Raw genomic sequence first — 27,244 nt, 5'->3', positions numbered from 1 at the left:
ACAGAAAATACAAATGGCTCTTAAATTTAGGAAAAGATGCTCAACATCATTCATGATGAGATAAAAACCAAAACAGTGTACAATCTCCCTCCATCAGATTGCTAAACATCATAAGCTTTGGTACACATGGTGGTGACAAGGGAATAGGCACAGTTACATACTGCTGCTGGGAGTGTACAATTTCTATAGAGAGCATGCACTTTTTAACACAAGAATTCCTCTTCTAGAAATTATCCTATAGATATACTCAAACAAAATGATCTATACACAAGGATATTCATTTTGATATAGTTTATAATAGCAGAAGTTTTTGGAAAAGCCTATATGCCTGTGTATAGTAGATGAAGTAAATTAGGGCACATCGTAAGGTAAAACATGAAGCTATTAAAAAGAATGAAGTGCTCTCTCTGAACAAATATCGAAGAGCCTCAAGATGAAATGTCAGAAAAACAAAACAAGGCACAGAAAAAAAAGTGTATAGTAAGCTACCCTTTAACTACCAAAAAAAAAAGAATATGCTGTCTCCTGAAGGATACACAGGACACTGATAACAAGGGGTACCTCTTAGAACAGGGGCGCCTCTCAGGAGAGTAACCCAGCAGCTTAGAGCAGGAAGAATAGGAAAAGTGACATTTCACTACACACCCTTTTTGAGTGGTGTTCCACTTGCATATATTGCCTCAAAAACTATAAAAATTTAAAGCCTTCTTTACATGCTTTCTTTTATCTGGCATGTATCTTCTCAAATTCTCAACAAATATGCACTTAGTGTCTGCTCTTCTAAAGAGGGTGTCACCTTTGTGGGTATTCTTGTTTTGTTCCAGGGACAGGCCAGATAAATTCCATGTTTAAGGGTATCAGTGTTTCAATTTCCAATGTGATTATGATCTCGAGGATAAAAAAAAAAAAAATAGACGATACCGCCTCCTTTTTAAAAGCCCTTTAAACCATTTCCGTTCTTAAGCAAATCTGTTGCCCAACATCAAAAGGTGTCTTTCTACCTTTACATCCAAAGATAAACTGTTTTTCAAGGGCACTCCTTATTTTACTAAAAACAAAATAAAAATCAAGATTCCCACTTTTGTGGGATGGAGCTGTATCAGGGTACAAAGGGAATGTCTCCTTCTTCAAACAAAAGAAAAGAAAGATTTTGTTCACATTTTGTTTGAATCTCTTTCTTCTTTAGAACTGCTATGCCAAGTTTCAACCCGAAAATATGTGCCTGTCATGGATGTGCTGACAGACCTTTATCTAGAGAAACGTTTATCTAATGCAATAATTCTTAGCCAAGTAAGACAGGTAGTTTTCCATCATTTTAAAGTCTCTGCAAACATTCCTTAAGGAAACTGATAACCTTGGTACCACTAATTTAGGGTAATCTAAAAGTTTGACTTGGGTCATGAAGTCTTAGAGACTACAAAACAGTACTATTCAGCCATGTAGATTGACTTTAATGAGATTAAACAATCTCCATAAATCCACAGAAGTGTTTTAAACACAACATCATTAAGGAAAAAACAAAAAGTTCAGAAAATCCACGCATTTCAGTCCCTTCTACTTCTCAGAATCCTTCCTCTTACAGAACCTCTTCTGTTTCCAACTGGTTTTTCCAGTTGGAGGAATCCAAGCTGTAACAGGTATTCTGGGTATTTCGCCATGTTGAAATTTTTAAGATACCATGGTAATGGTTGGTATATTATTGCTTTACCTACTAAAATAGATCTCCTATGATCAGTTTCATTGTTTCTAGTCCAACAATTATTTTAGATACAAGACTGCTTTCATTACAAGACTCTTATCTCCGACTCCTCCACCTCCACTATCTTAAAAGTAACAGAGGGCTTCCCAGGTGGCACAGTGTTTGAGAGTCCGCCTGCCAATGCAGGGGACACGGGTTCGTGCCCCGGTCCGGGAAGAGCCCATATGCCGCAGAGCGGCTGGGCCCGTGAGCCATGGCCGCAGAGCCTGCGCGTCCAGACCCTGTGCTCCACAACGGGAGAGGCCACAACAGTGAGAGGCCCACGTACTGCAAAAAAAAAAAAGAAAAGAAAGAGGGCTAGTTCAGCTCTGAATTCAAACAATTGTACAGGTGCTTGTTCTCAAGATAGCCTTCGAAGTTTGGCTCATAGTCAAAGTCTTCTAGGTGGCCTTTCCATTTTGTCACATAGGATATTAAAAGGATGTGTACTCAAGGGATGAGAGTTAAGAAAATTAGTAATTTTTACAGTTTTGTCAAGGATATTCTTAAAGGAAAGTGGATTAAAATCTGGTGGTAAAGAATTCAATGGCTGTGAGCACAGGCGGGCACCACGCCGGCTGAGTGTCAGCAGCTCATGCCCACTTGCTTTTGTACCGTCAGTGCACATGTCAACAAATGAAAAAAGCAAACACCACCTTACTCTTATTAAGAAGAGAGAAGACCCCTGGAAGGGGTTGTGGGCCACCCTTGGGGTCTGCAGATGGGGAGATGCCTGGGCTATATCTACCTGTGCTACCAGTGAGAGCCCTGCGTACCACAAAAAAAAAAAAAAAAAAAAGTAACAGAAAAGTCTCATCCGGTGTTGTGTATGTGTGGTTTGGGTTTTTTTTTCTTTTTTTCAGTCTAACCACCCTTTTCCCCAGTTGCAGCCCTAACTTAGCATTTTATTGCTAAGTTGCTTCATTGTGGTATTTGAGCTGCTTCCTTACCAGCAAGGCAATGTGGTACTCACACCAAAGCTAGCTGTCAAACAGGATGTTCCCCTGCTTAAAGCCCTCAAATTGTTCCCCATCTCGCTCAGAGTAAGAGGCAAAGTCCTCAGGATGCCCACAAGGCCGCTGCTACTTTCAGACCTCTTCTCTACTACTCCCTCCCTCTACTCCAGTCACTCTGACCTCCTGGCTAAAGTACAAGGTTCCCAGCTCAGAACCTCGGTACTAACTGTTCCCTCTGTCTGGAACACTCTTACACAGAAGGAACATAGTACCTTCAAGGCTATGCTCAAAATTCCCTTTTCAGTGAATCTTTCCTTGACCACCAGATTCAAAATTCCCATGACTCCCTGCTCTAGCAGTCCTTTTCCTCCTCCCTCAATTTATTTTCTGCATAGAACGTGTCACTTCTCAACATACTATAAAATTAACTTACCCATTTAGCTTATAGTCCATATTCCCAGTCTAGAATGGAAACTCTATGAGGGCAGGGATTTTCATCTGTTGTTTTTTTTTTGTTTTTGTTTTTTTTTTTTTGCGGTACATGGCCTCTCCCGTTGCGGAGCACAGGCTCCGGACGCGCAGGCTCAGCGGCCATGGCTCACAGGCCCAGCTGCTCTGCAGCATGTGGGATCCTCCCGGACCGGGGCACGAACCCGTGTCCCCTGCATTGGCAGGCGGACTCTCAACCACTGCGCCACCAGGGAAGCCCCCGTCTGTTTTATTCACTGCTGTATCCCCACTACCTAGAACAGTATCAGGCACATGGTAGGTACCAGGGCTGTTACACAGAACGGAGCTGACTATGTAATACATGACCCCAGAGGACATCATTCACATGGTCTAGGAGTAGCGCAATGGTGCAGTCCCGTCCAGGCACCTGGAGTTTGTTAACTACCTGCCTTGTGATCTGTAACACAGCAGCTTTCACAAATGGCTTCAGATGTCCATAAAGCTTTATTTTTGCCTCCTTTTTACTTTTATGGTTTCATTTTTATTATGTAGTAAGCTGGTATTGGATACTGCATAGAAAAACAATTATCTGGTTCTATAAAAGCAAAAATCTTCATCTATTACACCTGAATCTGTAAGAATTACTCTAAACCATAAGATCTGATAGAATCTATTTTTCTGCCACATCCCTGAATACCAGAGTAGTGAATTACCACTCTAGCTAAAACTTAGATGTTTTAACTAGATCAAGAAAATTAACTAATAATTAGGAAAAAATCTAAAATGCTAAACTTTCATATATTCCATAAATACAAGTCAAGAAAAAGTTGGCAAGAATTTTATTTTCTTTTTTCCCTAATTTTTGGAAATGAGTTGTAGATTCTTCATTCATTTCAAGCTCTAGAATTACTTGGAAGAATTCTTTTAAATGTAATCCATTACAATAAACCTCAAATTGATAGGTTCCTTGTTGCAGCTGCCAAACCTTAGCTACGCCATTTGTTTTTCTTTTGTTTTCCATAATTTACATGGATTTGACAATACAATGGTTAGTAATGTAGTGAAGCTACATATCCTGAGAGAGGGTATTCTTCTTGGCAAGTTAAGAGCTGAATAGGATTACAAATGCCACTTTACACTACCGTGTAGCTCTTACAGTTTACAATGGAACATTAGAAATACTGAAAAAGAAGAATTATGTCCACTTCCTAAGACATACTTGCACATGCTTTTCACAAACACACACAAACACTCACTCACACTTTAGTTTGTATATACTGTAAATTGGATGCTTCTATATTGTATTCCTAATCATTCCAGCCACCACAATGCTGATTGATTTTCAAATACTGAACTAGTCTTGATTCCTGGAATAAACCTTCCTTGGTCATGACGTACAGTTTTTTTTCTGTGTTGCTGAATTCTATTTGCTAATATTTTGTTAAGGATTTTGTGTCTATATTCATGAGGGACATTGGTCTGTAGTTCTCTTTTTGGTACTGTTTTTGCCATTTGGTATCACAGTAATACTAGATTCATAAAATGATTTGGGAAATGTTCTCTTCTATTTTGGGGACTGATATGAATTCTTCTTTAAACATTTGGTAGAATTCTCTATAGTGAAACCATCTGGGGCTAGAGATTTCTTTCTTAGGAGTTTCTAAATTATCAATTCAATTTCCTTTATAGTTATAAGGCTATTCAAATTATTTGTTACATATTGAGTAAATTGTGGTAGTTTGTGTTTTACAAGGAAGTGGTCTGTTTCTTCTACACTGTCAAATTTATATATGTAAAATTGCTTGCAGTATGTAGTCCCTTATTAACCTCTTAGTGTCTGCAGATTTCCTGCTTCAGTCCTGGTACTGCTGTCTGTGTCTTCTCATTTCTGTGCTTTTTGTTGGTAATTTTACTGTTAAAATGGCCTCAAGCATAGTGCTGAAGTGCTGTCTACTCCTTCTAAGTAAAAGAAGCTATGATTTGCTTTACAGAGAAAACATGTGCTAGATAAGCTTTGATCAAATATGAATCACAGTGCAGGTGGCAGTGAGTTCAAAGTTAATGAATCAACAATATATACTCAGTAAGGTGTCTTTAAACAGAAACACATAAAACAAGAATATGTATTGATCAGTTGACAAAAATGTGAACACAGGCTCACAGGAACCTAACCCTGCATTTCCCTTAGAAGCAGCAGTTCAGTATTTGCTAATTCAGCATTCATAGTAACTTTATTAGCTACCAAAAATAATGATAATCAACTGTTTATAATTTTCCATCCTTTTATTTTCAACCTGCTCATATTGTTATATTTGAAATGAGTTTCTTGTAGACAGTATACAGTGGAGCACATTTTTTTTAATTGTCCCTGCCAGTCTCTGTTTTTTAATTGCTATATATACACCATTTACATTTAACGTAATTCCTGATATGTTAGAACTTAACACTGCTGTTTTACTTTTTGTTTTCTATTTTTCCTCTCTGCTTTTTGTTTCTGTTTTTTTTTTCCCCTGCCTGCCTGTGAGTTACTTGAACATTTTTTAGAATTCCATTTTTAATTATCTGTAGTGTTTTCAAGTATACCTCTTTGCATAGCTTTTTTAGTGGTTGTAATAGGTGTAACATCATATATATATATATATATATATATATACATCATCTATATATCATATATACATCATCACTGGTAAAATATTTTACCAGTTTGAGTGACGTATAGAAAACTTACCTATTATGTCCCTTTACTTCTCCATGTTTATATAATTTTCTTAAATATTTTCTCTACATACATTTAGAATCACATTTAGAGAGTGTTAACAGTTTTCACCTCAATCATCAAACATAATTAAGAAAACTCAAGAGGAAAACAAAACCCAATTGTATTTACTGACATATTTGTTTATCATGTTCTTTCTTTCCTTCCTAATATTCCTTCTTTTAGCGTTTCCTTTCTGTTCAGAGAACCTCTTTTAGCCATTCTTTTAGGGTAGGTCTGCTTAAGGTTGTTTCTTTTACCTGAGAATGTCTTGATTTTCCCTTTATTCCAGAAGGATATTTTTGCTGGATATAATATCTAAGTTAACAGTTATTTTCTTTCAGCACCCAGAAAATACTGTGCCATCATCTTCTGACCTCCATAGTCTCTAGTGAGAAATATACTCTCATTCTAATTATTTTTCCCCTAAGGGTAAGGTGTCATTTTGCTCTGGCTGCTTTCAAGGTTCTTTTCTTTGTCTTTAGTTTTCAGAAGTTTAATTATGCTGTGTGTTGGCAGAGATCCAGTAGAGTTTATTCTGTTGGAAGTTTGCTCAGCTTCTTGAATCTCTAGGTTTATGTCTCTTATCAAATTTGGTAAGTTTGCAGCCATTATTTCTTTGAGGGTTTTTTTCAACTCTGATTTCTTTCTCTTCTCCTGAAACACTGACAGCATGAATGTTAGAATGTTAGAATAGAAGGTTGAATGTTAGAATAGAATGTTGTACTATCTTTCTTATAGTACAATGGCCTCCTGAGGCTCTGTTCCTTTTATTTTCCAGTCTGTTTTTTCCCTGTTGGTCAGATTGGGCAATTTCTATTGCTCTATCATCCATTTTACTGATTCCTTCTTCTGTCACCTCTGTTCTGCATTGAGGCCATTCATTGAGATTTTTATTTTGCTTATAGTATTTTTCATATATAAAATTTCCATTAGATTTTTCTTTATATCTTCTATTTCTTTACTGAGACTTTCTATTTTTCCCTGAGGCTTTCTATTTTTTCATCTGTTTCAAGCATGTTTGTAATTGTTCATTAAAGCATTGTTGTCTGGCTGTGTTAAAGTCCTTGTCAGATAGTTCTAAAATTTCTGTCATCTTGGTATTGGCATCTATTGATTTTCTTTTTTCATGCAGTTTGAGATCTCCCTGGCTCTTTTGTTAATGACAAGTGATTTTCAACTGAAACACAGACATTGTTGCATTATGAGACTCCGGATCTTTTTGAAACCTCCTATTTTAGCTGGTTTCTTCTGATACCACTGCAGTGGAGGAAGTGGGTAGGAGATGTTGCTGCTGCAACACTGTCAGTGGAGGTAGCAGTGCAGGTTCCCCACTTGGCCTCCACAGACACTCAAAGAGTGGGGTCTCCTTATAAATTCTGAAGGAGGACTGGAGTTTCAGATACCCCACGTGGTCTTCACTAACTATGTAGTGAGATGGTCTCACTACTGCTGACAATGGTGAAAGTACTGACTCTCCAGGATATCCCCTCTGACACCATGCCAGCAGGTAAGTGGAGGGGTACATTGTTGCCAAATGGGTCATAGTCCCCGCTCCCCACATGGTCTCTACTTACTCTACAGGTGGGGCTGGGGGTGGGGAGGCTCATTAGTGGCTGGTGGGTATGAAAGTCCTGACTCCCTGCTTGGTCTTCTGTGACACCACCCAGGAGGCATGTTGGGATACCCTGCCTAAGCTATCCACTCAGTCTTTTTTGAGTGGATAGATGGGTAGAAGTCTAAGCTATCCAATCAGTCTTTGTTGACATGGGTCACACAGTGGGCTACATATTTTTCTGTAATGTTTGACTGGAATAGAGTGATTACTTTCTAAAAATCTTCTGTCTTGCTAGACTCTCCCTTTCCTGGTCCTTTGCCTAGAGAGAGCCAGCTTTTGTTGGGGTTTTTTTGTTTGTTTGTTTTTTGTCTGTACTCATTGGTATTTCCAAGTTGCCAGCTTTTTCAGCTCCAAGTCTGAGATATATGACACAAAAAGAAAACCCAAGGAACTCGGGTCCCAATGTCCCTAGCTGGTCTACCTTCTTTCCACCTTTCAGAGTCTTACTATGTTTGAGTAGGTAGGTAGGTAGGTAGGTAGGTAGGTAGATGGATAGATAGATAGACAGACAGACATAGGTTTTTAGATTTTTTTAGTTGTACTTAGCAGGATAAATAGGAAAAAGTACATCTACCCCATCTTCCCAGAAGTGGAAACTCTCCAGCATCTTAATTTTTAACAACACACTATGTAAATTACAAAATTGTAACAAAGCGAACAAGAGTGTCAAAGCTACTTCCCTGCCCACTTCATTTTTTTCCTGAATGTTATCTCCTCTGTGAATCCTTTCCTGAACTATCAGGTCAGAATGAATTGCTCCTTTCTTTGTATGTCCACAGCATACTATTTACTTTTCTATAATGCCTTATAATCAACCAATGATGTCATCGTTGGTCATTTAAGCAAAGCAAATTAAGGATGTGGACCACGTGGACTTCCCTAGTGGCGCAGTGGCTAAGAATCCACCTGCCAGTGTAGGGGACATGGGTTCAACCCCTGGTCCGGGAAGATCCCACATGCCATGGAGCAACTAAGCCTGAGCGCCACAATTACTGAGCCTGTGCTCTAGAGCCCACGAGCCACAACTACTGAAGCCCACATACCTAGAGCCCATGCTCCGCAACAAGAGAAGCCACCACAATAAAAAGCCCGTGCACAGCAACAAACAGTAGCCCCCACTTGCTGCAACTAGAGAAAGCCTGCAAGCAGCAACAAAGACCCAACGCAGCCAAAAATAAATAAATAAATAAATTTATTAAAGAAAAGGATGAGAACCATGTCATAGTTATGTTTTGATTCTCAATGTCTGAATGTCTAATAGGTTACACGTATTACAATAACTCACGCAGTGTGGGGCATATAGTGGATACTCAATAAATATTTGTTGACTGAATAAGTGAAAAAATGAACGTTTATTGAGCACTTGCCATGTGTTCCAGAATTCAATAAGGGTTTGTTAAATTGGACTAAATTGTTTCCACATCTGTCAGTCTAATCAATCCACAATTACTTCTTCCTCTGGGGAAAAGAGAAGCTCACTAAGCATATCCAAAGTGCAATTATTGCAGGTTAGCACTTTTTCCCAATTAACAAGTAATTAACTACCAACTATTTATTTAAACCTATATGACCAGAACTATGCATGGTATAAAGATAGTGAAAGTCAGGATTCCTGCCCTCAGAAGTATAAAATACATTGTGGAGACTGAAAGATAAGCAAAAATTAAAGAGTAAATAATCAGTAGTGAAAAATGAAGTATAAGAAAAAAAAGAGAATATAGGTGACCTGAATAATTAAGAAGAACTTCATAAAAGAGGCAGGACTTCAGTCAGGCCTTTAAAAAAAATGGTTAAGATTTAGTTGCCAGGAGAGAAAATAGAAGGGCATTTTAGGTTTAGGAACAGTAGAGAAAGATAGAACCAAATGTGGGCTAAGCGTGGGGATAGAGAGGAATTCACTTTAAAAGAGGAGATAAGGCTGAAAATTAGAGTTTGGAAAAGACTTAGAATTCATACAGCATAGAAAGAGAAATAAAGAAACCACCATCATCTGAACATTACAGTTTACAAAGATTTTTCAAACAAGCACTTTCTCATTTAAGCCACAAAATGTCTCTAATGAAATGCAGAGGAGGAACATGAAGTGACTTGAATTTAGATTCAGACATTCACCCTTGTGCCATGTACACACCATTCTCTCTATATAATGTTCAAATAACTGGGGGTAGGGGGGTGATCCTGGGGAGTAGGAGGATACTTAGCAGGATGACCTGGTTCCTCTTCTCACAGGTTGTGTTGAATGTCCTCTTCTACAACTTTCTAGCACCCTCTGCTTACCCCCTTCAAAGTTTACCACAATCTGAATCAAAATTATCCAGACTATCTCACTAGTCTTAAAGCTTTTCAAGGGAAAGATCAATGTCTTTCCACCCAGTATACACTAAAAGCTCAATAAATGCTTTTGAGCTTTTAAAGTGAACTGTGTTTTCTTCATCCTTGTATCCCCACCACTCAGCACATGTGTGGCACAGAGAAGCAGCTAGATTGACACTGGCTAAGTGAAGAGCCTCCTGCAATAGACTGAATGTGTCCCCCTAAAATGCATATGTTGGAATCCTAACCATAATGTGATGGTATTAGGAGGTGGGACCTTTGATAGGTAATTAGGTCATGAGGGTAGAGCCCTCATGAACGGAATTAGTGCCCTTATAAAAGGGCACCTTCTTCTTTTGCCATGTGAGGACACTATGAGAAAGTGGCAGTTTGCAACCCAGAAGAGGGTCCTCAGCAGAACCTGACCATGCTGCTGCCTTGAACTCAGATTTCTAGCCTCCAGACTGTGAGAAGTAAACTTCTGCTGTGCATAAGCCACCCAGTCTACGGCGCTTTGTTACAGCAGTCAGAACTAAGACACTTCCTCGTCTCCAGTCTGACTGTACTTCTATCCACCCAACTCACCATTGCAGATTAATCTTGGTTCAAAACCTCAATTGGTAATTAATGATTCCAACAATGCTTTCATTAGCACCTTAGAATACCTTTGCTTTTCCTCCTCACCCAAGTTGCCAATTCTTCAAAACTAATTTTGAGCTTTCTCTGTACGTGCTGCATAACACCATCATCAACATTTACTTAATCATGCCAAATATCTCCATATGAACTAAAGGCTGTCTGATCTCAGCTGGGTCCCTTGCATTGCTCAGCAACCCTTATATTTATCTTCAACTGACCCCTATCAAATTCCCCACAGCAGCTGCTACAAAGTCTTTCCACTCTCCTTAAGCCCCAGATTCAACCCCTACTCCCCTCATGCTCAGCAAAAGCTCTCCTCTTCTACATAACTGAGAATACGATATTATGACCATGAGATGACTTGGCTTTCTTTGTCCTCAACTCGTAACCCTTCTATCCCTTTATCTATACCGCTCTTCTCAGCTCACGTCCCAGTGAAAGAAGTGCTCGCCCTCCTTTCCAAAGCCAAATTCTCTCTCCATACTGTACCAATTATTGGGAGGCAGAGATACTGAATAATATCCTCCAAACTGACAAGGAACTTTGAGACAGAAAAACAAAGCAGGCAATTCCATAAAGTGCAATTATGAAGTTTGTCGTGGGTAACGTACACACAGGCAGGAAGGATCAGGCCGACGGGATGATCCAGAGGCATTCGCAGCTGCACTTTGCACCATAGAAAGGGGTACCGGGGGATCTAAAGGGGCCAGAGCTAAACACGGAATCTGACTACCAAGTGAGAAGCATGACCACACCGACGGGGACCGGGGATTTTCCCCTCCCCCAGGGATCTCAGGACCATTAACCATCTGTGTCAGCATAAGGCATTCTTCCAGTTTCCACATCAGATGAAGACAAGGGTAAAAGTTGATGGGGAACATACCCTTGTAAGTTAAGCTAACGCTGAGTCACACAGAAGGGGGACGGGGGAGGGCTGTGGACCTAAGATGGAGATGACAAAATGGAGTCAGTGTGGTTCAGCCACACACGGCCATGCCACGTGGCTTGCGCACCTTAGTTCCCCAACCAGGGATCGAACCTGGGCCACGGCAGTGTAAGCACTGAGTCCTAACCACTGGGCCACCAGGGAATTCCCTTAAGAAGAATTGTGTCTGAACAAGAAGGACAAGATTGGGTCCAGAAAGGAAGAGCATACAACAGTATCAGCTGAAACTCCTTCCCCATCAGAAAGGCCGGGCTGACACCAGGTCAGCTGAGGAAGTGTTTAATTGGACATTTTGAGAATCTAATGTCATGTATGCAGATGCAAATGTTTGAAATGTTTGAGTTGTTTACAGTGTAGTCTGTGCCAGACAGGCTCCCATGCCAAGCCAGAACACAGCCTCCCATTATTCCGCTGGGCTTGGTTTCTAAAGATGTTTCAGGGCTCTCTGAGCCTTGTCAATTTCCACATCCAAAGGCTCATTTGTGTTTTCAAGGCAGCGTCATTCTTCCCCTCATGAGCAGACATCAGTCCTTCCCCTGCCAATCTCTGTCACTGCCTGCTCTGGTTCAGAAAAGGCTTTGGAGAAATTATTTGAGAGGCAATTACTCCATCTCTAGAAATTTTAGTAGTTTGGGGAAAACTAACACAAAGGAAAAGTCAGACTCTTGATCCCTGCCTGGAAGTTGGGTCTCAGCTGATGTAATTATTTCGAGAACTGTTTCTGTTATTCACTGACCCAGGAAAACACAGCTTATTATTAGCTCAGCGAATAGACAATTCCACCTTAACATACCCCCTAGAAGGCAGCAGTTCTTGATCGGGAGGATAAACAAGGATACACCACAACTGGACACTAGGGAATCCGTTCATCTTTAAGAACTGAACCATCCACACTCTGCCTTGAAAATGCAAAGCAAAAAAATATTGTCATTATCACAAATTGTTATGATGCCTTCGCTATATCCTCTTCGTATTATCAAATACCTTCTTCAAGAAAAAATTTTACATGTTTAAAGTCCTAAATTGGAAATACACATGAAGACTACTGTTCATGTATCATGTTAAGGATGCTCAATTCAAGAATAAAAATTTGCCACTAGTTTTACATTGGATAAGCTTATTTGTTTTATCCAATGGTCTCCATTGGATAAAAAGTCATAAGAAAATTATTAGCATTTATTAATGAGTTCATTCATTTATTCATACTACAGACATTGATTGACTACCTGTTATGCTCAGAACAACTGCAACTGTTTCAGATATACAGAGATAAAGAATATGTCGTCCTAGGCCTTAGGAAGCCAGTGAAAGAGGAAGGCAAATGACTGCGATACAGAGACAAAAGGAAACAGATTCTCAGGTACTAACAATAAAGTACAGTTGACCCTTGACCAACACGGGTATGAACTGTGTCTGTCCACTTATATGTGGATTTTTTTCAATCAATACTGCAGGTACTACAGGATCGAAGGTTAGCTGAATCTGAGGATGCAGAACCACAGATAGGTGGGGCTCACTGTAAAGTTACTCTCGGATTGCCGACTGCTGTGGGGTTGGTGCCCCAACCCCCAAGTTGTTCAAGGGTCAACTGTAATGATAAAGTATTGCAGGATTATCACAGGAGAGAACAAGGAAGCAATAACGGAGAAGATGATATTCCAGCTCAGCCTTGCAGGATAGATGAATTTGCATAGTTGTATGGTGGGAAGGGTATTTAAAGAACAACCATGAGCAAAGATGTGAACATTTATAATATGTTCCCCAGAAATGATTTAAAAAAAAAAATTCTGGCGTATAAAAAGCTGAAGTATTATAAAGCACGAGGGAGAAATTTAAACATACACATGCATACAAGAAGTGTATTCCCAGTCCCATTTCAGACATAGTGATTCAGAACCCACAGGGTTAGGTGGGGGCCAGGAATCAGTATTTTTCAAATCTTCCCAGGTCGTGATGTGCACTCATGATGTGATCTGATACACACATCTAGAATACATGGAGGGATCTAGTAGGTGTTATGGGCTGAATTGTGCCCCACCACAGTTCATATGTTTAAGCTCTACTACCCAGTACCGCAGAATGTGACTATATTAGGAGATAAGGACTTTAAAGAGGTAATTAAGTTAAAATGAGGGCACGGGGGGTGGGGCTAATACAATCTGACTGAGGTCCTTATAAGAAGAGGACATTTGGACACACAGAGACACCAGGGATGCACACGAACAGAAAGAAAATGACCATGTGAGGAAACAGCAAGAAGATGGACATCTGCAAGCCAAGGAGAGAAGCCTCAGAAGAAATCAAACCTGCTGACACCTTGATCTTGGACGTCCAGCCTCTAGAACTGTGAAAAAATACATTTCTACTGTCTAAGCCACCCACTCTATGGTATTTTGTTTTGTCAGGCCTAGCGAACTAATACAGTAAGTGAATGCACCAGGAACGTACCGAGAAATACATTTTAATGCCATATTAGGAGTTTAGACTTTATTAGGAGTTTAGACTTTATTCCGCAGACAATTTCTCAAAATGTAGGTCTTTTGAGAAGGGAAGTAATATGATTCAGTCTATGATCCAACTCTTGAAGCAGTGTGGAAGACGAAGTAATTTAAAAAATTCTGCCTGGCCAAGGCAAGAGACAATAACGGATGTGACTAGAGTCGTGATAGAAAGGATGGGGGGATAAAAAGAAAAACAGAAAATTTCAGGTGCTATCACAGGTAGGCACAACAGCATGTGGTAACTTAATAATGTGGGAAGATGAGGAAAGGGAAGAGTTAAGGCTAACCTCCCAGATTTTGATCCTGTTTTGTGCCCTATATTTCAGATACATCACATTACCTACTATCTCATAGATTGAGATGCCATTAACCAAAACAGAAAACCCAGAAAGCATATTTGGGAATGAAATTGATGAGTTGAAAACCAGAGAACAGAAATCAGAAGAACGTCAAGTGTAGAGCTAGAGATCTCTTGAGAACAGAGGAGCTCTTTAGAGCCACATGGCAATGAGAGCACTGAGCTCACTTCCGTCGTCACTCCTGTCCTTACAGCAACAAATAAAATGAGCAAACTGAAAACCAATGACTCTCCTTGGAGCAGAGACGTGAGAGTGCAAAGCAAACCACCACTCTAAAATCTAGAGAGACAGGAAAATCCAGAGAGTCACAGCCCAGATCTGCTTATCTGGAGCAGAAGCCACTGGACCCATTAAGTCTAGGAATACCTAAACAGTAATTTTGACAAATTGCTGGAGACTGAGTATGGCCTACCTTGAGAGTGAGAAACACAGTCTTGGGGAAGGAGGAGGGTGATTTCCAACAATTTCAGGTAATCACAAAACAGCTATTACAAAGGTGCAAAGACAGGAGGGAACCTACCAATGAAAAAATTAATGATGATAGTGGCTAATATTGACTGAGCAGGCCTGTCCTAAATGTTTATATTTCTTAACCCTACAGCAAACCTAGAGGATAATGCATTGGTTTTCTATTGCTGCTGTAACAAATTACCACAAAATTGGTGGCTTAAACAATACAAAGTTATTATCTTACAGTTCTGTAGGTCAGAAATCCAGCACTGGACTCACCAGGTAAAATCAAAGTGTTGGCTGGGCTGCATTCCTTCCGGGGGCTCTAGGGAAGGATCTTTGCCTTTTTCAGATCCTAATGGCCACCCACATTCCTTGTCTCATGGCCTCCTTCCTCCATCTTCAAAGCTGACAACATTGCATCTCTCTGGCCGTTCTTCCATAGTCACATCACCCTAACTCTCTGATCCTCTTCTGCCCCCCTCTCCCACTGTTAATTAGGCCCACCACATAATCCAGGATATGGATTTCAAGTCAGATAATGAGCAATCTTAATTCCATCCACAGCCTTAATTCTCCTTTGTCACATAACCTATCATATTCACAGGTTCCAGGGATTAGGGCATGGGCATCTTTGGGGGAGGACATTATTCTGCCTACCACTGACAGTTATAATTAGTTTTCCCATTTTACAAAGGAAGAAATTGAGGCATAGAGAGGATATGTAATTGGTCCAAGGTCACACAAGTGTTGGTGACAGAGCTGAAATCTGAACCCAAGAAACCGACTTCCGATCCTATTTTCTTAACTGTTAAACTACAGCAAATACAGGGTGCTAGTGATGGTTAGTTTAAGTGGTAAACCCTAAAATTTAGGCTGAATAAGTAGTGGAATGAAGTCTGAAGAGTGCTGACTTCCATGATTTGCCCTCTGCTTCCCAAAGAACTAAACTGGGGTTTGGGATCCTCCGTTCATTCCCTCGTCTTCCTATGGCCCCTGGTTTTCTGTAAGGCTTATCTCAGAAAAGCTAATGAAAAGAAAAACCCTATAAAAGAACAGCCAGATGCTTCAGATGGTAAATTTTGCGATACAGCACACACGCTATTAATGATTTAGAACATTAAACAAATGTAACAAATGCATCTTCAGATTAGTCACCGATAACATAGATCCAAAGTATTCTGATAATGGTAAAAGAACCTCAAAACGATGTTCTGGGAACAAAAGGGACACATGAAGGTGGAAGATTCATTCTATGAGCCACTTGACAGCATCGTGAAAGAGAAGATGTTTTCTCTTTACCATTTCAATCAATTACAAAGCTAATTGAAAACATGGGCTAACCAGAGGATCAAGGCACAAGACCAGCAGGCCTCTCGAATTCACTGAATTCTTCGTTAAACGTTTTTTACAATCTTTCATAAATGCTTGAAGAAGAAAGGAATTTTCTGTGAATAAGGGACCATATATATACATATATAATCATATATCTTACACATATATATTCATATATAACATAAAGAATTTTTTGATAAACCTTTAATATACCATATTATTGAAACTTTCTATATCCCTGTTCACCCTTATGAATTATATTCTTCAACCTCATGAATTATATTATTCAAATCTTACCATTTGGCTTTTGTCTGCTTGATCTGTCATATAAACAACAGATCTTAAAGTCTCCTATAAATTGTTTTGGTCAAGTCAGACAGAGAAAGACAAATATCATATGTTATTGCTTATATGTGGAATCTAAAAAAAGGCTACAAATGAACTTATTTACAAACAGAAAGAGAGTCACAGATGTAGCAAACAAACTATGGTTACCAAGGGGGAAGGGAGGAAGGGATAAACTGTGAGACTGGGATTGACATATACACACTATTATATATAAAAGAGATAACCAATAAGGACCGACTGTATAGCAAAGGGAACTCTACTCAATACTCTGTAATGACCTATATGGGAAAAGAATCTAAAAAAAGAGTGGATACATGTATATGTATAACTGATTCACTTCGCTGTACAGCAGAAACTAACACAACATAGTAAATCAACTATACTCTAATAAAAATTAATTTTTTTTAATTGTTTTGGTCATTTTCTCATACTTCTGACCATTTCCTTTATATTCTTTGAAGATAAATATGTTTAAATGCCTGGCCCATAAAATGTCACAGCTATTCTGTCTTCCTTATAGATTTTATCTTTTATCAACTCTAGATCTGGTATAATGCTCTTTGCTTTGAATTACACTTGGTTTCTTTTTAATAATGATGTGGAACTCAAGGTCCGTCAAGGTTTCTGGTTTTCCCACTCCGGCCCACTATGTTGACGGATTTACACTGATGACTGTCTCTTGTGGGTCCCACCAGGGGCAGTGCCAGTGCTGGGCTTTTCTCTCCATTTCCCAGCTGAGCTGTGGCCAGTGTCCTACCTGTAGGTGCTTCATAAGAAGCAAAGGTAGCTAGATGGATTTAATTGAAAATCATTACGTTCCATGTGCTGTAAATGGCCTCAAATAATTAGGGGATCCAGGTCCAGGTCCCCATTTTCTTACTCGATACTCAACTTGGAAAAGTCTTCACATATAATATGATCAATGTAGACATAGCTTACTGCAGATGTATCTTGCTTTAAGCAAACCCCATATTGAAAGTCTGGATTTATCCAGATAATATGTTAAGGAATGATTAATAGTTCCCTTTGTAAAGAGGTTATTTGCCTCTTGGAAGATTTAGTCCTAAGATTTTTTTATATTGCAAACTCTCCTATTACATTTTAAGTATTATTTGATTTCCACAGCAATTCTCTATATACAACCCTTCATAACCATCCCTACTGCACATAGCAGAGTTGGTGCTAAGGATCCTTTCCACCACTGCCTGTCTCCCCAGAGATCTTGGCTCTGTTGGCCTTCAAATATCATCTGCTTTAGTCTTACTTTTACATGATGGACATGGTGGGAGGTGGAGGGGACTCATTGTAAAACGCCAAGGTTCCAAGGCAAAGCAAGGTTCCGATACAATGGACAGAGCAGTGGGCTGAAACTCAGAAGGCCTAGAGTTCTTGCCAGTTGTGCGATCTGAGGCAAACTACAGCCTCCTTAATACCCAGATTTTCAGTTTACAAAAGAAAGATAATAGTGCCTGCCTGCACATGCTTCTGAGGGTTCATATAAAAATTATTTTTAAATATAAGGTGCTATGCTAATATACCCTTTTTTTCCAAGCAGGTCTAATGCCACGACCCTAAGAGAACACTACATCAATCTAACTTTTTCTCTGTTAGCAACTGTTTCTCACAGAATTCGTTAAAAGTTCTGAAAATTCCTCCTAATCATTATCCTTTTCATTTTATCTCACTCTACTTGTTATTCTTCCCTTAGTTCAAAGTCTCCCAACACCATCTCTGCAAAATAAGATCAAACCCTCTGCACAGCACCTCGAAACAATCACCTATCTGTCTCTCCCTGACAAGGTGAAAAAGATGAGAAAGCAAAGCTTGTGATATTCTTACCACTAAAGAAATACGTTCTTTGGAAGAGCCAGCTCAAATTTCCTCTCTGTATTCCAAATCTGCCTATACCTGTGCTTTAAGCAACCAGTCCTCTCTGCTACACTCCTGCCATTTGCTCATCTTTGTGCCTTTCAACCACTCCTGTCTGTGTTGCTCTGTTTTGGTTTCTCTTGGTGGTTTATAATAACCCCTCATTGTCTGAGTATCTAACTTTGTTCCTTCACTAGAACTTACATAATATTTAGAGTTCTAAAGATCTCACCTGAAATATAAGGGTCATTAGTTAAGTCTAATGTGGTTTTTTTCCTTCTTTTTAAGTGTTTTATTGAACTGATCTGTCTTTTTAGACTGTGGACCTGTCGTAAAGTTTGGCCAGTCTTGGCTATATATGACGTCCCAGTACAGCTACAGTCAAGGCTGTACACCAGGGATCTCCCCTGGATGTTCCAAAGTTGTCTCACTGTCTTTCTGCCAGAACCTCTTCCTCATCTGGTGTTCATTACCCTCATTAGTGGCATCTCCATCCACCCAGGTAAGCAATTCCAAAACCTCAGAATTATTTTCAACCTTATTTCCCATATGCAGCTAGTCATTAAATCCTGCCTTCCCTATATTCTGAATATCTCTCCAACTTACACTAGTTTACACCCTTATCCTATTTCATTTGGACTATAGCAACATCATCCTCACTTTCTTCTGGCCTCCTTGGCTTTTCCCTCTCTAGTTCCTCTGAAATACTATTGCTGGAGCTATTTTCTAAAGGAAATCCAATCATAGCACTCCTCTGCTTAAAAATTCAGCTTAAAAACTCTTAAAGATTATCTAGGCTGTGATAAACCCTGAAAAACATGACATTCAAGGACCTTCCTTCTCTGGCCCCAACCTCACAAGACCTCTTTACTACAGACGCACCCAACCCGTCTCCCCCTGGGAGTGCCACGCTCAGACTGCCTCCATTTCTTTGCCCATGTAGTTCTCTGTGCTTAGAACAAACACCCTTCTCCCTCCTCTTGGCTTTCAGCCTTCGAAATCCAGTTCAAAATTCACCTGCTCTGCGAAGTCTTCCTAAATTCTGACCATACCTCTCTCCTGGGAGAATGAGTGGCCACTACTTCCACATCACCCTGTGCTGCAATTATTTGTGGATGGGTCACTTTCCTACGTAAACTCGGTATCTCATTCATCTCTACCTGGCACACAGTATGCACTCATTAAATGTTTACTGAAATTAATATGCGCTGAGTAAAAGAATAACTAAAGAAAAATTCCATAGATCTAGAAGCACACCAGTCCTCCTTCTTAGCTGCATTAAAGAAACAGGGCCCAGGGATAAAGAAAAGGACTAATAATCTGATGTAGCAAACACATGAATGGGTTGTTTGTTTTTAAAACCTAAGTGGCTTAGGGAGGGCAGGGGGAGAAGAAAGTATATTTTAAAGCTCTAGCTCCAGGGCAAGTAATAAAAATTGTTGCTTTAATGTTTTTTTTCATAATATTGTGAGCAATGGGAAGGTCTATTCCATCACACCGGCCTTCAGGGCAGAAAGTTTCAGCCTCCTGAGCTAAGTCAAACTGGCACTGGCTCTCTGTTTTTCAAGCAGCCGCAATTGGTCTCTGCCTTCTATGAGACTAAACTTGACTGACAAAGAAGAAACAAAATAATTTCCCAGTTACTTTATGGGCCTCTCTTTTCCGCTTTTGCACTTGTCAATTAATTATAAGCGTGCTGGAAATTCGTCTCACATTTCTGCCCCTACATTACACTGAGGTAGGCATTGTACTCTGTCTGCGTTAGGAGTTGTCATTAGGTTGGGAGGCAGCAACTAGCCCAAGAAACAACACTGTTTAGTACTCAGAGTTTGAAGCCCTTAGATGCCACTCACCCACATAGCTTTTGATGTCATCCTTTTTATACTCCCTGGATTGTTAAATCTGAACACGTTTAAAATTAGGATGCATGTGCATCTAGGTCAAAATATCAGAGTCTAGAGTACCAATGGAACTCAATAATTTTCAAAATGATAAAACAAACAATTCTCTATAGTTCAGTCTTAATCATTCCACCCCTGAGCTCCCATTCTAAATTTACTTACCCACAATGCCCAAGAGTTTAATATACTACCTGGAACACACACAGAGACCACATTTGACAACATTACAAGGCTTTCCTAGCAGGGATTGTCTATATTTCTGGCAGAAATCCTGCCTCCATCTACCTGTGTTTTGAATGCCTGACTTTCCCATTTCCCAAGCACTGTTTCCATTTAGGAAGGTTGAATAGGGATTACAACTGTACCTAGCACTTGGGTTTATAGCGAGGAATAAATGGGGCAATACAAGTAAAAAGGTTAAATATAACAGTGCTTGGTGAGTGGTCAGTGCCCCATAATATGACCTCTGTTACATTCCATGCTGGAACCACATGTGACCCCATAATTGGATCTTTGAGAAAAGAATCAGAGAAAGTTGGTCTTTTTCACCAAGCACCATGTTTGACTTCACTTCTCCCAATAGACTTGAAAGAACTGAAGTAGGTAACATTAATTTTACTTTACTTCACGTGTTTGGGACTTTGTGTTTGTGAAATGTAGCATGCAAGAAATACTCCAATACATACGTAAAATGACTTTTTAAGTGCCTTTTAAAAATCTCTAAGGTCCTTCCGTTTCCAAAATGTTGTGACCTATGATAACTAATCTCAAATGCAGGCAAATTAATAGTGATATAACTCCCTAGATATACTGAAAATATATGGCATTGTCAGGCTGGTTGTATTGGAAACAAGTTAGACCCAGGACCAGGAACCTGGGGCAATGCACAAAACAATCTTGCCCTTCTTTCTCCCCTCCAGCCCAGAGACTATAATTCTCATCTCAAGCTCCCAGGTCCTTTTGTAGCAGATGTGGAGAGGATGAGGAATGAGTTGGAATTTGCAGAGAAAACAGTGGAGCCAAAATTCTACAGAATCCCAAGAGGAGCAGCTGAAGTGAGCAGGCTTCATGAAATCACCTGCAATTTCACCTTTTAACCGATAAAAGAGAATCCTAGAAGTCTGACTCAAGAAGGGGCCCTACCTAACCTCCTGCATCTTGGAGATTAAGAAACTGAGACCTAAAGAGATCAAGTAACACATCTAAGTCATCCAGCTTTTCTGAAACCTGGGTCTGGAAACCTAGAAGTGATGCAGTGACCAATCGAATTAAAGCAGGCTCAACCTATGTCACTTCCAAAGTGTCTGCACACCGATAAATGTCTCTCTTTTCCTCTCTGAACTATATTCAGCCTTCTACGGTCACCCACAAACCAGTCAGCACTTGTCTCAGGAAGACAGACAAGATCCTCCACAATCCTGAATTCAAAGGGACATCGGGTTTTACAAACAAGTTACTAAAAGCAGAGTCATGTGGTACTACCTTCAGATTCATCCTTATCTTTCAGAAATACATTAAATAATATTAGAGTGACAATGATTCTCCAAAGTAGAAAACAAAACTCAAGAAAAAAAAAAAGCCTAGGCATACTTTGCTTTAAGTAATGCATATAGGAGAATCTACTTAGAGTGGAAATATGAGGGGTGCTTCTGGTGATTATTTTCTTTTGAAACAGCATAGAATAGAACTTTTAAGTAGCCACAGTCAGAATGACTCCATTTACAAGAGTGCCACATTCACACAGCTTTTGGGAAACTACCAGAAGATAAGAGTTGTAAGCCCGTGTCTCCACTGCCTCCTTGTCGTGTGTATTTATATCCATTCATGTATTCCTTCATTCAGCTCTACTTCATGTGTACTCATTCATTAATTCACCAGTTCTCCCTCATAGGAACTCACTCATTCATTCAATTGCTCACTTGAGTACTACCGAGTACCTGAGAAGTCCGACAGGGGCTTTGCCCTCGTGTAACTTAAGAGCCTACGTGGAGCCTAGACGTACACACCGAAAATGAAAGTACAAGATAAAAGGCGAAAAGAACCACAAAGGAGACCCGATAAAGCAACCTGGAGGCTCAGGGGAACTAGGTGCTGGTTCCAGATGCAGGCGAGGGAAGCTCCTGGGCGGCTTGGGGCGGGGCACCTCCCCTCCCCGAGACAAGAGAGAAAAGGAGACATCACGCCTGACTCACTGCTCTCCGTGCACAGCATCTCCCTCTATCCCGGCGGCCGCACGCGGCCCCCGCCCCCCCCATTGCTTGGCCCTTGTCGCGGAAGCCGCACGCCCTGCCCGTCTCCCGGTGGCCTCCCTACCCTGTCCGTCAGTCGCTCCCACGAATGGGTGACTTGGGAAGTCCACACCGGTGCCGGCAACGCCTAGGCCCGCCCGCCGGGAGGAGCCGGGCCCAGCAGGCCGTGGGCAAGGCCCGGCCCGCGGCGCACGAACCTGGTCGACCGTTCGGCCTGCGGCGGCGGCGGCGGCGGCGGAGGCGGCGCCCAGGGTCACGCTGCCGGGTATCTGCGGTTCTGCCCGCTGCGCACTGAGCGGGAAGGCGGGGCGCAGCGGCCCGGGACGCTGGGCGCGGGCGGGAGGGCCCGGCGGGGCGCCGCCCCCACCACGCCCGCAGGCCTCGCTGCGCCTCGGGAGACCTGAGGGCGGCGGGCCGACCAGCTGGTGCCTCACCTTCTGGCTCTGGCTCCCGTTAGAAAATCAGTGCCCCACCCTGGGTCCTGGGCCCCGCGGCCTTGCTTCTTTATTTAGGGGCCAAAGCGCCCGAGCGTCGCCCTCAGGCCCTCGCGGGTCTCTGGCCGGCGGAGGTTTCAAGAGCTGTAACCTCCGGTGGGCCGAAGGGCTTGGCCGAGGTGTCCTGTGCTTTCATGAGTGGCCGTGCAGGTAGGGAAGGAAGGGGTTGTGGAGCTGAAAGGAAAGCGTGAAAGGTGTTTTTCTGTCTCTGCGCCTGCATAAGGGCGTCTGGAAACCCCATGCTTTGTAAGCGTGGATAGGACACGCGGTTATTAAACCGTTATTGTCCCATCCTGCCGGGCAGGATTGTTAAGAGAGGTGGTGATGATGGAAGGTGGACAAGAGGACCCGAACTGGGAGATCAGAAAGAGTTCTGTCTCTTTGGTTTATGCGTTAATTATATGAGGGTGCCCAAGAAGAAAGGAGACTCACCTGATTACCCGGTGTAGCTTATCTCAACGAGTCACTCGCATCGCTGGTCACAAAGCGTGTGCTCACGTAGTTTCAATGTTTTCTGTTTTGATAAATTTGAATTCCTTTGTTTAACCACACTTTTCTCAAATACAAACAGTTATCTTTGTGAAACACGGAGCAATTCAGGTCTCCTCTTTAACCAGGAAAAAAAAAAAACCAAAAACCTTTTAATTAAAAGAAAAAACACGTGCTCACTGGGAACTTAAAAAAGTACAAAATTTGTAATGTCCATTTACCTGCATACACTTGACCCCCAGTTAACAATCTCTCTAAACTTTAGTAACCCCGTTGCCCACCGAATAAAGTGTGAACTCAGACATTCAAAGTAGTTCCTCACAATGTGACCCTGGCCCACCTTTCCAGGATCATCTCTATGGTGCTATAACCAGCTCCATTGAATTACTTTTTTCTCAAACTACCTGAGGTAAAGGACAAGTTTTATTATTTCCGATAAGTTATGGACTGTCATTCTTGTAATATAAATTAAAAACTTGCTAGAAAAGTGAAAAAAGACATAAAAAACTACAAGCCCCAATTTTCATTACAGGTATATAACAGGCATACAAAAATAAAATTACTGTCAATTTATTTTTGTGTTCTTTTAATTTCTAAGTGTTTACTCTCAATTTCTATATTTATCTCATCCCAGGCCAGTAAAAACAGTTCATAGATTCACACTGATGACCATACTTAAAAGTGCCTTTTGACTTTGGGGCCTTTTATTCCTTCAGTGCCAATCAAAGTTCTTCTCACTCAAGGTTCAATTCGTAACGTTATAATAACAATAATGGCTTCACATTTATTGGGTACTTTATGCCAAGACTTTACATGCATTAACTGTGAATTCTTATCAACTGTATGAGTTAGGTATTATTATTATTCCCACTTTACAGATCAAGAAACTGAGGATTAGGGAAGTCAAATCACAAAGCTAGTGAGGTGCAGAGTTAGCACTCTGACCTGAGCAGGCCTATACCGTCAACCTTGAGGTGAGCCCTCCTCCCTAAAGCCTCCGCATTTGCTTTGGAGTTGAAATGAATCACCCCTTGGTCCCTCTACTACATTTTTCCCCCACTGGTTTGTGTTTATTGTTTTGGGGGGGGGTTTTGGCCATACCACGCGGCTTGTGGGATCTTAGTTCCCCGACCAGGGATTGAACCTGGCTCCCGCAGTGAAAGCCTAACCACTGGACCGCCAGGGAATTCCCCTCCACCCCCGCACCCTTGTCTTTTATTGATGTCTGGCGTTAAGCTTTAAGATCCTGAGTCACTGTCATTTGTGTATCTCCACACCTTTCAGTGCTGCTTTCTCCAACTGGAATTTCCTTTATGCTTTATAAATGGTCTGGCAGAGTAGGTATTATTTGATCACCATTTAACCCACGAGGAAACTGAGGCACAGAGAAGTCACTAATAAGATGCTAGTAAGTCGCGGAGTCAGCCTTCCAAGCCAGGCAACCAGGCTCCAGAGTTGATTTCTGAACCACCACGCTATGCTGATTTTCCACTGCACCATGAGGTCTTCCTGATCAAAACACTTCACTGACTTTCCATGACTCTTAGGATAAAGATGAAACTCTTTGGTGGGACCTACAAAACTCTGTGTGGCCTCCACTCTGCAGCTGCCTCTCCCAGCAAGCTTCCTGGTTCCTGTCTGCCATGCTTGTCCTATTTGCCTTGCCCCTGGGGGTCATGTTCCCTCCAACCATAGCACATGTTGTTCCCTGAACCTGGAATGTCCCCTCATCTGGTTCCTACCTGAACCTAAACTTATCCTTCATCCAATTTTAGCTCAGGAAATCCTTCCTAGACTAGGTCAAATATCCTATTAAAGAGTTTTAAAGCGTTTTTAGGTCTTAACATAATTATTTTAAATGTAGTTTATGTGGATATTTGACTACGGTCAGTCTCACACATTCAACACTGTCAGCTCCATGATGGCAAGGATTATCTTATTTTCCCACCTTTATATCCTCAGCGACAAGAACAATATCTGACATATAGTAGGCAGTGGGTAAACATTCACTGAATGAATGAAGTAAATGGTGTTCCAAGTGTTATGAAAATATAGGAGGCGCACAGCGTTGTTCCAGTAAATGTTTATTGATCAGTTAAAAAAAAAAATCCTGGTTTGTACCATTTGTCAATTTCCCTGATGCGAATACTCCCATCATGGCCAGTTTCGAGATGCCAACACTACGTCCCACAATGCTGAAACCAGGACGTGATGCGAACAATCGGCTGTGAGAGCCTGTCCCAGTTGGCTCCAGCACACCCCTGGAAGGGCACCAAAGTTAGTGGGACAGAGAGTGGCTCACAAAGCCCAGGCAAGCTGCCCAGAGATCTAAACTAAGACCTCAAGTATGAATAGAAGACAGGTTTGGGAGGTGGATGTGTATGTGGGACAAATAATTGGCAAAGTGGGTGGGACTGGAGAAGAAAAAGGAGAACAGTGTAAATTTATAACTATTGCGAGTTTTTTCAAGTATTTTTTTTAAAATGGACTGTGGTGAGTAGCCAATCACTGTGAAATTTAAATGCCTTTGGGTACGTTTAGAAGAGTGATATAACAGTTTTATTTTGAAATGCCAATATTCACAATGCTGGAGATTGTATTCTTTGTAACTACTATACTTACAATGAAAACTATAGAAGTAATTCTTTTTAATGTGCCGAGGAATACAGTAGCAAAAACATCTGAAGACCATGGGTTTACATGACCTAGAAGTTAAAGTCTGGCTCTGCCGTTTGTTAGCTGTTAGCCACGGACAAGTTGTTTAACTTCTCTAAGCGTTAATTATTTTATCTATAAAATGGGAAATAATAAACCTGCTTTGTGAATTAGATTGCATAAATTTTATAAAAATTCCTAGCAAGCCTGGCACTCCAGCCTGGTACTCAATAAATGGTACACAATGGTACTCAATGTTAACAATAGCTAATATTTCTTAATCACTTACTATATGCTAAGCACTGAGCTAATGCAATTTAATTTTCATATGACTCTCTGAGGTAGGTTTCTATGAATCATAGGTGAAGAAACTGAGGCACAAAACAGTGTCATTTTGTTTTTTAAGTACTTTACAAAACAGTTGCTTAATGGTAGAGTCATCATTCAAAATCAAGTAGTTTGACTCTAGAGCCTTCCCTGGAAACCACTAGACCTTACTTTTCTTCCCTAGAGGCTCCTCTTGCCCATCCAGGAACCTGGGTTACTATCAGGATTTAAGAATAACTCTCATTTATAAGTGGAACTTTTCAGTGTGCTAGGGGTCTCTTACTATTTTTTCTCATTACTGACTTTCCAACCCTTTGTACATTACTTCACACAGAGAAAATGATATCTGCAGGAAACAATGGATTGAAGGATTGAGGTATCTCACTGTAGGAGTGACCAGCCCAGTAATCTCATTCTCTTCAATCCTGGCTTGACCACCCTTGAAGGTTGAGTAGAACCCATGCCTCCCTACACACGTAATTCATTCCCAGCATGCAGTGTGCCAAGGCACACAGATTGGGCAGCTCTAGTATAGGTACTACTGAAGAGAGGTCTATACCTTCTTTTCCCCTTGACATGGGCTTGCAGGAATAACTGTTGGGTCCTTATTTTGGTGGGTCCTGATCAACTTGGCATGATGGAAAAATGTTTTTTTTCAAAGTTGGCACTATCAGAATATTGCAATTAGGGAAGATATAATCAAATGCTATCTGTCAGCCAGAAAAGTCAATGTTGTTTTGATTCTTCAAAGAATGCAATAAGAAGCATTGCTTATTCTCTTTCATCACTCACTGCTAACTACTCTCCCAGGTATATGAAAAAAGAAGTCTACCTAAATATGAATGGCTGAAA

At 40.9% G+C, this 27,244-nt stretch overlaps 1 protein-coding gene and 1 non-coding gene across 3 annotated transcripts in view; both read right to left on the bottom strand.

The window, feature by feature from the left end:
- CPQ (carboxypeptidase Q) overlaps positions 1-22,404 on the bottom strand; it is a 465,142-nt gene extending 442,738 nt beyond the window's left edge. For both annotated transcript variants that reach the window (XM_060287678.2, XM_060287677.2), the window contains exon 1: positions 22,371-22,404. In XM_060287678.2, the coding sequence (XP_060143661.1) occupies positions 22,371-22,389 (19 nt within the window). In that variant the 5' untranslated portion in view covers positions 22,390-22,404. The remainder of the gene's footprint in view (positions 1-22,370) is intronic.
- On the bottom strand, positions 11,488-11,559 carry TRNAV-UAC (transfer RNA valine (anticodon UAC)). The gene has a single exon. It is a non-coding gene; the product is annotated as a tRNA-Val (tRNA).
- Positions 22,405-27,244: the final 4,840 nt, after the last annotated feature.

Source organism: Globicephala melas, chromosome 17, assembly GCF_963455315.2.
Source record: "Globicephala melas chromosome 17, mGloMel1.2, whole genome shotgun sequence".
Classification (NCBI taxonomy): domain Eukaryota; kingdom Metazoa; phylum Chordata; class Mammalia; order Artiodactyla; family Delphinidae; genus Globicephala; species Globicephala melas.
This window is presented reverse-complemented; position numbering and strand designations above follow the sequence as displayed.